Consider the following 15,007-nt stretch of genomic DNA (forward strand, 5'->3'; position numbering starts at 1 on the left):
GCGTCCTTGCAATCCCCGGCGGCGGGGGGCGGGACCGGCTCCTCCCTGTACACGCCCCCTTCTCTCCGACACCTGCCTCAAACCAGGCGGCGCCGCTCTGCGCATGCTCCCCGGCAGGCATAAAGGATCAAGCCACAAGAGCACATTCATTTTGCACAGTAATACAATCCATTCATGTCAGGGGCCAGCAATGTAAAAAAAAAAAAAAAAAAAAACTTTTAAAAATTGCCGCCATTCAACTGATCTTTGTATAGACGCCTCAATGTCCCCCGTTCTATGTTACAGACCAACCTTTACGGTTCCTTCTGACAGAGCCGTGGTATGCCAATCGTTTTATTACGAAGTTTACCTGACCCTTTTTTGTCACACTAAAAACTTCATCTGGTATATTTTTTGCATTACTCTCACCAGTCTCCTGCGCGCTCTGGGTATGGTAGTCTGGACACGTCTGCTCGTCCACGTCCACGCCTGTTCTAATTACCACAACATTCGGTCGTCAGTCACGTCTCTCTACATTTGTGTCATCCAGCCACGGTTGTTCACGTTGCCATGCCAATTTTACATTTCACGATTCACGTCTGTTGTTACGTCTCTTGTGTCTCCACGTCCCAGCCGTTTTCTTTCCAAACCACGTCCGTCTTTGACGTCTCACGCCTGTTTTTCGCTATTCAGGCCACGTCTGTCATTCACGTCCCACACCTGTTTTCGTCATTCAGGCCACGTCTGTCATTCACATCCCAGCCTGTTTCATTTTCAGACCAGGTCTGTCTTTTATGTCTCACGCCTGTTTTTGTTATTCAGGGCTCGTCTGTCATTTACTTCTCACGCCTGTTTTAGTTATTCAGGCCACGTCTGTCTTTTACGTCTCACACCCGTTTTCGTTATTCAGGCCACGTCTGTCTTTTACGTCTCACACCCGTTTTTGTTATTCAGGCCACGTCTGTCATTTACGTCTCACGCCTGTTTTCGTTATTCAGGCCAAGTCTCTCATCTACGTCTCACGCCTGTTTTCGTTATTCAGGCCACGTCTGTCATTTACGTCTCACGCCTGTTTTCGTTATTCAGGCCAAGTCTGTCATTCACGTCCCACGCCTGTTTTCATTATTCTGGCCACGTCTGTCATTCACGTCGCAGACTGTTTTCATTTTCAGATCACGTCTGTCTTCTACGTCTCACGCCTGTTTTTCGTTATTCAGGCCATGCCTTTCATTCACGTTCCACGCCCGTTTTTGTTATTCAGGCCACTTCTGTCATTCACGTCCCAGACTGTTTTCATTCCAGATCACATCTGTCTTCTACGTCTCACGCCTGTTTTTCGTAATTCAGGCCACGTCTGTCATTCACGTCCCAGCCTGTTTTCGTTATTCAGGCCATGTCTGTCATTTACGTCTCCCGATTGTTTTTAATCATTCTACGCTCCGCGCCGGTTCACTTAATAAAAAAAAAAAAAAACTTCCATTATCATGCCTGTCCACATCATTCAGCCTCATCTGTCTTCCATGTCTCACGTACGTCAGTAATGTATCACGCCTGTTTTTCTTCATCTAACCCAGCTGTCGAATACATCTTTCGCCTGTTTCATTATTCAGTCCTCATCTGTCATCTACGTCTCACGCCTGTTTTCGTTATTCAGGCCACGTCTCTCATCTACGTCTCACGCCTGTTTTCGTTATTCAGGCCACGTCTCTCTTCTACGTCTCACGCCTGTTTTCGTTATTCAGGCCACGTCTGTCATCTACGTCTCACGCCTGTTTTCGTTATTCAGGCCACGTCTGTCATCTACGTCTCACGCCTGTTTTTCGCTATTCAGGCCACGTCTGTCATTTACGTCTCACGCCTGTTTTCGTTATTCAGGCCACGTCTGTCATCTACGTCTCACGCCTGTTTTTCGTCATTCAGGCCACGTCTGTCATTTACGTCTCACGCCTGTTTTCGTTATTCAGGCCACGTCTGTCATCTACGTCTCACGCCTGTTTTCGTTATTCAGGCCACGTCTGTCATCTACGTCTCACGCCTGTTTTCGTTACTCAGGCCATGTCTGTCATTTACGTTTCACGCCCGTTTTCTTTATTGAGGCCACGTCTGTCTTCCTACGTCTCACGCCTGTTTTCGTTATTCAGGCCATGTCTTGTCTTCTCACGTCCCCCTCCTGTTCACGTGTCAAGCCACATCTCTTCTTCTCGTTCCATCCATGTATTCCATCCTCATCCTCCGTCAGACCACTCCGTTTCACACACACGCCCTGGTTTCATCTTTTCGCCCCTGTCACTCTTGGTCTCACACCTGCCACGTCAGGCAGGTCATTTCGGTCCCTCATCCATGTTCATCTGTCTTCACGGCGGCCCACCCAGGCATCAGGTTAAATTAATTCGCAATCTTGCTCACTGGCCATAGGCCCCTCCGCTAAAACTTTTACTTTTATCTCAGTCAAAGACACGATCTTGTCTACGCTGCCACGAACCTTCAGGACCAGGGGCCTTGTTAGACCAGGTCACTCCAAAAACGTTCATCTGAGGGGCAGCAAACGCAACGCACCTCCTCGGATCCAGGGCCCTAATGATTCCGAGGCTACGTCTTGGCTAACCCCAAAAGAACACAAAATCTTGCTCTCTCTTTCAGCTTTCCAACATGTCACATCGTACTGAAATCGATGACTTTGCTTCCTTTCCAGATTCCCTGACATCCAGCCATGCCAGCGTAGGGTCACTTCGGAGCTGGACGATCCCAAAAATCATAGCTGAGTTAACCAAAAGAGGGATTCGTTACCCAGCTTCGGCCAGGAAGGCGGAGCTTTATTGACTCCTGGTATCCGATTCCTCTCACTTCGAAGAACAGGTGCCAATGTCAACAATCCAGTTGTCGATGACTCAGCTGCACGTCTCCAACACCCTAGCCACTTCCGTTTCAGCCATTCAGACCAGGCTGTCGGCAGTGGAGTCCAGAGATCCGCCTCCCCGTCCCTCCTCTCCCAGTCGCTTCCAGGTCCCAATCCACATCCTCAGGTCATGCCAGAGGCGGATCCAGCAGGATTGTCGCCTCCAGAGTTCAACACCCTACGCATGGACTAGCGCAAACTATTTTGTACGCCAAATCCCTAAAAAATAAAAAAAATAAAAATCATCACCATCACCTCAAGCTTGGTCACAAACTCCATCAGATTGTACATGGCAGGGGTGCAATACTACTTCACTCTCAATCATCCAAGTAGTAAGGCCATATTTGCGTCCCCCTCCATCAGGGCAGTCCCTAGGGGGATTCAAAAAAACAGCCTGCCATGCACTCACACCAGGCAACCAGTCTCAGGGGATCTGTTGGGAAGCTTCCAATTTCCTAGACAGCAACCCTTTCGGGCTCCATCCCAGCACCATCATAAAAGCGGCCATGTATTCAGGTTTCCATGAGTCTTGCGGCCAGGGGAATTCACAGGTTTCTCCCCAAAATCCAAGGGTCTGACCAAGAGCCAGTTAGCTTGGAGTAACGACCATTTCATCTTGCTACTACCTTCCACCAAAACGTCGCAATCAGGGCCCCCAGTCCAAGTCAAGTATTTCAGGTCCTTCAACAAATGGTGTCCAGTCCCGGTTTTCAACCAATTAATAAGCTCCTTGGGTCATTCCTCCCCTGACAGCCCGCTGCTGCCCTTCAAATCCAAGCACCTCACGACCGCGCAAATCATTTTCCACATTCGCCTTCTAGTCGCCAGCCTAGGTTTCGATCTCAAAACCATTTCAGGTCACTCGTTTCGGATCGGGACGGCTTCCGCAGCCTCCAAGCACAACGTTCCCAGTCATAACATCCGCAAGATAGGACGTTGGGAGTCATCTTGCCTTACCAGGTACCTTGCCAATCCGCATCAGGAAATATCAGACGTTTTCCGTAAACGGGCACCGTAAACCATGTACCCTTCAATTAAATGCTAAATCTACCTTTTGCCTTGCTTTTTGGCCCCTTATAGGCTACCCACGTTTCACGGCTATGGGCACAATCCAGGCCTACTTAGTTTAATGATATGTCTAGGTTCCTGGCCTCACCACGCTAGCACCAGTATCCGTAGCCACGACCATAATTGTCAAGGCTGTTGCAGCCTGTGATTGTGGGAGGGGCGTAGGCTTTATAAGCTCCCCTCCCACGGTCATCCGACGCTGGCATTATTCTGTGCCCCACCCTCCCTCCCCTTTTCAAGGGCTTCCTCAGGGTATGCCCCCTTATAGGCTACCCACGTTTCACGGCTATGGGCACAATCCAGGCCTACTTAGTTTAATGATATGTCTAGGTTCCTGGCCTCACCACGCTAGCACCAGTATCCGTAGCCACGACCATAATAGGACTATAGAGCTTTCAAAACAATGAAATATCGTTAAGCGCCATATTGTCAAAATACACAAATATAACACTGAAATCTTTACGAGTATATACATGTTGACAAGATTATAAGCAACAATTGCAATTAGTTAAAACATATGCATTATCAAAGTATATTTTTTACGTTTATGGCTCATGCACATGAATGTATATATTTCTTTTTTCTGTGTCCGTTCCAGAAATGACTCTGTGTGCATTCCTTGTCCATATGTCTGCATGGCGGTTCCGGAAAAACCCCCAAAAAACAACAACATAGAAACATAGAATGTGTCGGCAGATAAGAACCATTTGGCCCATCTAGTCTGCCCAATATACTGAATACTATGAATAGCCCCTGGCCCTAACTTATATGAAGGATGGCCTTATGCCTATCCCATGCATGCTTAAACTCCTTCACTGTATTTGGAGCTACCACCTCTGCAGGAAGGCTATTCCATGCATCCACTACTCTCTCAGTAAAGTAATACTTCCTGATATTACTTTTAAACCTTTGCCCCTCTAATTTAAAACTATGTCCTCTTGTAGCAGTTTTTCTTCTTTAAAATATTCTCTCCTCTTTTACCTTGTTGATTCCCTTTATGTATTTAAAAGTTTCTATCATATCCCCTCTGTCTCGTCTTTCTTCCAAGCTATGCATGTTAAGGTCCTTTAATCTTTCCTGGTAAGTTTTATCCTGCAATCCATGTACCAGTTTAGTAGCTCTTCTCTGAACTCTCTCCAAAGTATCAATATCCTTCTGGAGATATCTCCAGTACTGAGCACAATACTCCAAATGAGGTCTCACTAGTGCTCTGTAGAGCGGCATGAGCACCTCCCTCTTTCTACTGGTAATGCTTCTCCCTATACACCCAAGCATTCTGCTAGCATTTCCTGCTGCTCTGTGACATTGTCTGCCTACCTTTAAGTCTTCTGAAATAATGACCCCTAAATCCCTTTCCTCAGATACTGAGGTTAGGACTGCATCACTGATTTTATATTCTGCTCTTGGGTTTTTACGCCCCAGGTGCATTATCTTGCACTTATCAACATTAAATTTTAGTTGCCAGATTTTTGACCATTCCTCTAGTTTTCCTAAGTCCTTTTCCATTTGGTGTATCCCTCCAGGAACATCAACCCTGTTACAAATCTTTGTGTCATCAGCAAAAAGACACACCTTACCATCGAGGCCTTCTGCAATTTCGCTGATAAAGATATTAAACAATATCTGTCCCAGAACTGATCCCTGAGGTACCCCACTGGTAACAAGACCTTGGTCTGAATATTCTCCATTGACTACAACCCTCTGTTGTCTATCCCTCAGTCACTGCCTAATCCATTCAACAATATGGGAGTCCAAGCCCAAAGACTGCACTTTATTGATAAGCCTTCTATGTGGGACAGTATCAAAAGCCTTACTAAAGTCTAGATAAGTGATGTCTACTGCACCTCCTCCATCTATTATTTTAATCACCCAATCAAAAAAATCAATAAGATTAGTTTGACATGATCTCTCTGAAGTAAACCCATGTTGTTTTTCATCTTTCAATCCATGGGATTTTAGATGTTCCACAATCATCTCCTTAAGTATGGTTTCCATTAATTTCCCCACTATTGATGTCAGGCTTACTGGCCTATAGTTGCCCGATTCCTCCCTACTACCTTCCTTGTGAATGGGCACAACATTTGCTTATTACCAATCTTCTGGGACGACTCCTGTTGCCAGTGATTGGTTAAATAAATCTGTTAACATGTATTATTGTCTGCATTATCTGCATTATGGACAATGATAGGATTGTTGCAGGCTATTATGGGATGGCTGTTCTGGTCCTCAAAAATGCGGATTGCAAAACAGCCAACGATCATGTGCATGAGCCCTTAGTCTGCCATACTGTGCACACATCCATGAATATGCAGTTAAAAAAGCATAACTTACACGTATCTATTTGGATCAGAAGAACCGTCAGCTTTTTGTACACATGGATAGTGATATCTTCTCCGGCAGGAGCTGACGTCACAGCCGGCAGTTGCTATGGATTTCTTACAAATGTTACATCGCTGCAAATAAATCCAATTATTACAGAAAATGTTTGTGATGTTAAATACTTTTGTGTTAAAAAAGACAAAACTATTATGCAGTGATAACTTTATTGGCAAAAAAAAAAATCTGGGGCACATTTACTAAAGTGTTTGTGCCTGTTTTTAGTCTAAAATAAATACTGTTTTAGACAATTTTTTGTTGTTGCATTTACTACTGAAATTGCTCCTGTTTTGGAGGCTTTTGCACCTCGTTCGACTATTTTGACTTTTTAGACTAACTCATACGTTTTCTAACTTTTTAGTACTTTTTTCCAACCTAGTTATGTAGGTGTGCCTTTTTTTGCACAAAAACAGTCAAATTTCTACTCCACCCCAGGACTGGCATACTTTTCTTAGGGCTCATCCACGCGGCCGTTGTGCGGCCGTTCCGTGCATTGGGGACCAGAATTTCCGGTCCGCAATGCACGGGCAACATCCGTGCGGCGGCCAGGACGGATTGAGACCCATTCAACAAAAATTTCAGCACTTAGGGATCGGTGAAGTTTTTTTCTCCAGGTGAAAGACTGCAATAGATGCACCTACGATAAATTCGACAAATCTTACGGCAGCACAAGGGGCAAACTAAGACCAGCGTAAAAAGCACTATGGCACTTTACTGACCCTCCACTGACAGATGCTGAACCACATGGCGTTAATGGTTCTGGCAGGGGAACAGCCTGCCGGATCCATAACTACCATCTGCAGCCGTGCACTGCCTGAAATCCATCCGGACCTATTCTAGTGCACGGTTGTACACCGTAGTTACGGATCCAGCAGGCCGAATCATTAACGCCAGTGTGAAACAGGCCGCAAACATAATGATAAATTTGTAGATGTCATTTGCAATTAGTAAAAGAGCTTACCAGTTTTTTCCCTCTCTTTATTTCAGATTGAACAGATTCAATCTTAAACTTAAATTCTTCTTCATCCTCTTCTGACTCTATCGACAAGACCCGAGGGGAATACAACTGAAGAAAAAAACAACATTAAAGAGTTTTTGTCAAAGTGAAAAATCATCTATCACATTATGCCTAGCAATACAGAGGGTGAGACTACTAGCCTGGTCAATAGTAGTGGTGCAGGTACATGCAATGCACATCCCAACATTTGAATCCCAATCCATGGGATACTTTTAGTATGACCGATGCTTGAGAACACCCCTAAACATTTCAGAAAACCTTCATTTATCCAAACTTATATAAGCCCCACCCTGCAAAAAACTGGATTTTTGACAGATGGGTGTTGTGGCTTGGCCAACCCTACATACTCTGATGTATAATCTGTAGCTTCTCCTGCTAGGTTCTGCCTCTACCCAGCTGAAACTGAGCCATATTTTCAATGTAAGAAAATAGTATTTCAATACTCAAAGCGTACCTGAATAAAAAAAAAGTTTGCATAATGGCTCTGCTTCTTTGTACAATCATAACTGGAAAGGAACACTTATGTTTGGGCTTCCCTAATGTTTTTTGTTTCAGTCATATTATTCCATGTTTCAGCTGCACAGCTAGATGCATTTCACTCAGAAGCGGGGGCTGTATCCCTTCTATGGATGTCTGCTAGCACTGTACGGCTTTGACATCCTTTCCCTTACTTCCCACTATGTTTGGTTTCAGCTCTGGAGCTGACAGAAAAAATAAGGATGTATAAATCACACTTACAGACACAGGCTCATGTGATGTTCAGAAACTTTGTAGAAGCAGTTCTTTTATCAGGCTCACAATCCCAGCTAGCTCTGACAACCCCCCCAGTTCCTCTTTGCCGTCTTCTGAGTCACTGTTACCAGGGATGTATCTTGCTTGACAGCATGCAGTGGACTGCAACTTAGGTGAAAGTGAGACCCCTAGTGGCCATGACTTCACAGCTTTTTTTCAGGTGGATGCAGACATATTTTTTAATGAAGTGATTTAGAAACTTGCTAGTTACACCATTCTCTATTAAATGAAATAAAATTGTGTGAAAGTACAGTGTTTCAAAATTGCGTGGCAAAACAATATTGTGCTATTGCCCAACTGTAATTGCAAAAAGTGGTCCTTACTTCCATATCACTTTATCACTAGTGTTGAGTGAACTTGTGTTTTAAGTTCGGCGTCTAAAGTTCGGGTTATCGAAGTATCCTGTTATAGATTCCGCTACCATGGACCATAACGGAATTTAGAATCCATAACGGGATACTTCGATAACCTAAACTCTAACTTTAGACGCCAAACTTAAAACACAAGTTCGCTCAACACTATTTATCACACAACAGAAAAAGTGTTGCCTATTATTAAAGGGATATTCCGGTGGCATTGTTTTAATTAAAAATAGGGTCAGAGTGGTGTAAAATAATAAACAGGCAGTACACACCATACCCGTCACTTCTTTTTGGCAACTGCTCTAAACCCCGCACCTCTCTATTTCCTTTTCTCAGGCTTGACATGCCAGAAATGGCTTGGACTGTCCATTTAGCCAATTATTAGTGGCTGAACAGCAGCATTTTTTATTATCTAGTTTTTTTATTACAATTATAGCGCTGGAGTAACCCTTTAATTACAGAAACATCAATTGGCAGGTGAACACAGCAGCAGCAGAATGAAGGTCACTGCCTGAGGGCCCCTTAGTAAGAAAGGGGCCACAAGTCGTGCTTAGATATGCAGTGCAAGTTAAAGGGAACTTACTAAGATATCAAGGACCAGACTCTAACTCTTCAATCAGACACCTGAGGCCCATCATGCGTACCCCACACACACAGGGCTGGCCTTAAAGGGGTTGTATCATCTTGGACATTGGGGACATATTGCTAGGACATGCCCCCAATTTCTGATAGGTGTGGGTCCCACCTCTGCGACCCGCACCGATATTTAGAACGGAGCCCGCAAAGTTCTCCTAGCGATATGCCGGCAATGTCCAAGATGATACAGCCCCTTTAAGGCCTAGTTCACACTTCTGTGATTTGGTTGGTTATTTTCATCAGTAATTCTGAGCCAAAAGCAGAAGTGGAGCCTAATCAGAAATATAATGGAAAGATTTGTTCCTGTTTTTGACAGCACCTGGTTTTGGCTCACAATCAGTTATGGAAATAACTGACCAAATCCCTGAACTGTGAATTAGGCCTAAGGGTGTGCTGTGTCACAGGGTGTATTACCCTTGCACACTGAAGGGGTGCCAGATTCCCTAAAGATCACTATGGTGTCATTTATCAAACTGGAGTAAAGTAGAATTGGCTTAGTTGCCCATAGCAACCAATCAGATTCCACCTTTCATTTTCCAAAGGAGCTGTTAAAAATGAAAGGTGGAATCTGATTGGTTGCACATAAGCCAATTCTACGTTACACCAGTTTGATAAATAACTCAATACGTTCCTCAAGCAATTCTCTCCTTCATTTCCTGCAACTGTCAGCTAATGAACACGACAGCACAGGCCTCTCAAGTTCTTCCATCCCTCTCCACAAACCCCTACAATGCTTCCATGGAGCTTTCTGCAGGATTTAGCTGCTGGAGACAAGCACCTTGAACAATGAGTTCAACTTCCTCGCACCTCCTCCTCCTCCTCCTTCTTTACTCCTCACCTCCTTTTTTTTAACTTATTCTCTGCTCCTCCCTAACTCTCCCTCCTCCTTTGCTTTTCCCTTTTAATCATTATATATAAAGGTTTTAGGCCAGGTTTCTCTCTAGAACCGTTCTTCGGATATTCACATGAAAAATATAATACAAAATATGCCACCACAGAAGCTCGCAGGTCCTTCACTGTAATATTGAGTTCACACTTCAGTTATCTGATCAGTTATTTTTCAGTTAGGATCCATTCACACGTCCGCAATTCTGTTCCGCATTTTGCGGAAACTGAATTGCGGACCCATTCATTTCTATGGGGCCACACTATGTGCTGTCCGGATCCGCACTTCCAGGTCCGCAATTCCGTTCCCGAAAAAATAGAACATGTCCTATTCTTGTCCGCAATTGCGGACAAGATTAGGCATTTTCTATTATAGTGCTGGCGATGTGCGGTCCAAAAAATGCGGAACGCACACTGCCGGTGTCCGTGTCTTGTGGATCCACGGATCCGTGAATCCGTATAACACATACGGATGTGTGAATGGACCCTTAGGGCTGTTTCACACGAGCGGATGCCGTGCGTGACATCCGCTCCGTGAATGACAGCCAAGACCCGATGCGGACAGCAGAAGCATGGAGCAGTAACATGACTGATAATGCTCCGTGCCTCTCTGTGACTTCTTTACTATGAAATCACAATGAGATAAAGTTGTCACTGTGATTTCGTAGTAAAGAGGTCACAGAGAGGCACGGAGCATTATCAGTCATGTTAATGCTCCGTACCTCTGCAGTCTGCATCGGGTCTTGGCACTCTTTCACAGAGCGGATGTCACGCACGACATCCGCTCGTGTGAAACAGCCCTTATTGTGAGCCAAAACCAGCGGTGAAGCTAATCAGAAATCAGGTGCCATGTTCTGTGTTTTGACCACAACTGGTTTTGGCTCACAATCACTGATGGAAATAACTGAAGTGTGAACATGGCCTGACAATACATGAGTTTTACTCTGGGTTTCCATAACAACTCTTTTTTTCTTTACTGTTATGGAAGCACTGTGGATGCCACTGTTATGTGGGTGCTATGCATGTCACTGTTATGGGGACACTGTGGATTTCATTCTTGTGTGAACACTAGGGATGTCACTGTTATAGGGTGTAACGGAACGCCTAGCACCCCGACCGGGTACCTCCGTCGATAGATGCTCCTAGTGCTTTCCGAGGACTCCAAGCACTCCACTTGACACCGTACGCCCTGCAGACCCCACGAACCGCCGCAGCTTGGTTGGGGTCTCACCGTCCTCCACCCACGCTGGACCTACGACAAGGCTCCAGGCTCCAGTGGGTGAACCTCTCCTACAGCCAGAGAGCAGGAACAGCTCTTACAAGAGCTAGTAGTTATGCCAGGGGAGTATAGCAAATCTTCAGCGTATAGCAATCCCCCAGTTTGATCAGTTATCCAAACACCAGTCTCAACATGATGAAGGATAAAACAGGAACCCTTTATTGAGGGCTACCCGCCTGTATTTATGCAGGTCTCCATCTGGTGGACACGCCCCCAGGGGACCAGAATGGAGACTGCGACACACCGAACAGATCCCCACAATGCATCATGGTTTCCTCCTCTCTGCCCCAGAGACAACCGAGAGATAATCCAATTATCTCTCAGGACAAAGGGGAGATCGCCAATACACACGTGGGGACAACAGGACAGAAATCACCATTTAAACACACAATGTCACACCCTCCCAGCAACCACAGACATTTAACATATTCCCAGATAGCTCAAGTCTGAGTGCATATCATTAGGCGAATGGCACTCAGACCACACAAATACAATTAAACTAGCCATCTGGGTACCCTCACATAACAAAATACAATTCCAAAGACAGATTTAAGCTGTGCGGCCGGCCTGTCTTCTTTAAAGTTAGTATGGGCCATAATCCTGAGGCAGAAGGCTGGCAACCAGCCCCCTCCTAAACACTGTGGCGAGGTTGGTTTCGTCACACATCTCCCCCTTCCAGGGAAGACTAACCAGATACCTGACCTCACGGTCAGTACCTGAGTTAGTCTGGCAGTCCAACCACAACCCCATACTGGACCTGTTGAATTTTGGGGCCTGGCTCTGTTCTGTATGTCCCCAGCTGTTGAGTGGGCATCTGCGACTCCTTGCTGCCTTGTGGGTCTCCAGCTTGGAGCTGTAGGTACTTGGTGGGCAGAGGCCGACTGCGCTCTGCCCAGATGCCAGCTCTTCCGTGGGGGTAGCCTGTGGAAAGTCCGGCTCTGAAGAAGAGGGTAGGGGAGGGCAGAGGCCGACTGCGCTCTGCCCAGATGCCAGCTCTTCCGCTGGGGTAGCCGGTGGGGAGTCCGGCTCTGGAGAAGAGGATAGGGGAGGGCAGAGGCCGACTGCACTCTGCCCAGATGCCAGCACTTCCGCTGGGGTAGCCTGTGGGATGTCCGGCTCTGGAGAAGAGGATAGAGGAGGGCAGAGGCCGACTGCACTCTGCCCTGATGCCAGCTCTTCTGCTGGGAAGAAATCAGTGGGTAGCGCAGGCTCATCTTCTGCCCCCAGAACTCTGTTGGGAAGTAGCTGGGAAGGGGAGGGCTCGCTTACCTCCTCCTCCTGGTATCCCTGCGGAGATGGATGGGGATCTGGACCGACTGTCCAGCATCCCTGTAGGACTGGCACCGAGCCCGCGGTCTCATCTGCGCCCATGCAGAGGGGCTTGTGTTCCCCTTTTCCCGGTATCTCCGGCTGCTGGTGGAAGGTGAGGCCGGTTGCCTCTCCTCCCCAGGACTCTGGTTGCTGTAAGGCAGAGGGACCCCGCATCTCCTCCCCCTGGAACTCAGGTTGCCGCTGGGGAGAGAGACCGGTTGTCTCCTCTCCCTGTGATATGCACTGCCGCTGGAGATCTGGGCAGGCGGCCCAGCATCCCTGTAGGGCCAGTAGAGAGACCTCGGTCCCATCTCCACCTGCCATCTGTGGGTCCTCCCAGGACCAGTCTGTGAGGTCCCTCAACATTTGCGAGTCAGGATCACCTGCGTCCGCACCTGGCAACTCCGGCTGCTGCTGAGGGTCTGGGCCAGCATCCCAGCATCCCGATGGAGAGCCCTCGGTCCCGTCTCCACCTGCCTGTTGTGGTTCCTCACAGGACCAGTCTATGAGGACCCCTACCTCTGTAGCTGGTACTGAAGCAGGGGATACTTCAGTCGGGTCTTCCCAGCTGTAGGGTTGTAGGTCTGGGACTGCCACCCAGCTCTCTGGCAGTGTATATTGGGACCGAATTGAGCTGAAGAAGTATTGGTAGTCCTGCTCCAGCTCCCACTCCTTTGTCACTAGAGATGCCAGGTCTTGTCTCACCTCTCTCGCTGTAGCCCAATCATGCATAGCCTCTCTGTAGTCATAGATATCCCAGAACCGGGACCCTCCAGCATCTCCGAACTCCGGTTCTGCGAAGGCCTCAAACAACAGGCCAGGGCCATCATAATCCTCACCCTCGGGTCTGTCGTGCTCAGCCATCCAGGGAGAGTGCCGAATCACATACCACCAATGTGCCTGGTAGGCGTCATCTAGCCAAAGCTCCTTCCATACCAGGCTCTCCAGTTCTGTCACCCACTCATTCAGGGGCTCCTCTCCCAGAAGGGGCATTCGCAGGGCCACTCGCATCCGCAAATGCTGCTCCTCACTGGGGAGACACTCGCCCCGCCGACGCTGTACATCTTCCAGGGCCTCGTGCCAGACGCCTTTCCGGACTGCATCCCTCCAGCCCGGGTCATCATCCTCCTCGTAGTGGAACGCTGTTCGAAGACTAGCCGATTCCATCCTGCTGTAGCCAGGGGCGCTGTACGGATACTAGCGTTGCCCTCAATATACTCCACGAACGGTGTCTCTGAGCTGCTTCTCCTCACACTAGGACGCCATCCCACTGCTGCCACCAATGTAACGGAACGCCTAGCACCCCGACCAGGTACCTCCGTCGATAGATGCTCCTAGTGCTTTCCGAGGACTCCAAGCACTCCACTTGACACCGTACGCCCTGCAGACCCCACGAACCGCCGCAGCTTGGTTGGGGTCTCACCGTCCTCCACCCACGCTGGACCTACGACAAGGCTCCAGGCTCCAGTGGGTGAACCTCTCCTACAGCCAGAGAGCAGGAACAGCTCTTACAAGAGCTAGTAGTTATGCCAGGGGAGTATAGCAAATCTTCAGCGTATAGCAATCCCCCAGTTTGATCAGTTATCCAAACACCAGTCTCAACATGATGAAGGATAAAACAGGAACCCTTTATTGAGGGCTACCCGCCTGTATTTATGCAGGTCTCCATCTGGTGGACACGCCCCCAGGGGACCAGAATGGAGACTGCGACACACCGAACAGATCCCCACAATGCATCATGGTTTCCTCCTCTCTGCCCCAGAGACAACCGAGGGATAATCTAATTATCTCTCAGGACAAAGGGGAGATCGCCAATACACACGTGGGGACAACAGGACAGAAATCACCATTTAAACACACAATGTCACACCCTCCCAGCAACCACAGACATTTAACATATTCCCAGATAGCTCAAGTCTGAGTGCATATCATTAGGCGAATGGCACTCAGACCACACAAATACAATTAAACTAGCCATCTGGGTACCCTCACATAACAAAATACAATTCCAAAGACAGATTTAAGCTGTGCGGCCGGCCTGTCTTCTTTAAAGTTAGTATGGGCCATAATCCTGAGGCAGGAGGCTGGCAACCAGCCCCCTCCAAAACACCGTGGCGAGGTTGGTTTCGTCACATAGGGGCACTGTGGATGTAACTGTTATGGGGTGCTGGTGATGTCACTCTAATGGGAGCACTATGGATGTCACTATTATGGGGGTACTGCAGAGCTCACTGTTATGGGGACTCTGTGGAACTCACTGTTATGGGGACACTGTGGAGATCACTGTTATGAGGACGCTATGGAGCTCACTGTTATGGGGAAACTGTGGAGATCACTGTTATTGGGACACTGTGGAGATCACTGTTATGGGGATACTGTGGAGGTCATAAAAAGGTCTCAAAACC

General features: G+C 47.5%; 1 protein-coding gene across 1 annotated transcript in view; it reads right to left on the reverse strand.

The window, feature by feature from the left end:
• Positions 1-15,007, reverse strand: part of LOC122932489 — a 211,943-nt gene that overhangs the window by 167,396 nt on the left and 29,540 nt on the right. The window contains exons 2-3 of the mRNA XM_044286923.1: positions 7,281-7,385; positions 6,275-6,396 (exon numbers count right to left, since the gene is read on the reverse strand). Coding sequence (XP_044142858.1) covers positions 6,275-6,396; positions 7,281-7,385 — 227 coding nt within the window. The remainder of the gene's footprint in view (positions 1-6,274; positions 6,397-7,280; positions 7,386-15,007) is intronic.

The sequence above is a fragment of the Bufo gargarizans genome, chromosome 3 (genome assembly GCF_014858855.1).
Source record: "Bufo gargarizans isolate SCDJY-AF-19 chromosome 3, ASM1485885v1, whole genome shotgun sequence".
Lineage (NCBI taxonomy): Eukaryota > Metazoa > Chordata > Amphibia > Anura > Bufonidae > Bufo > Bufo gargarizans.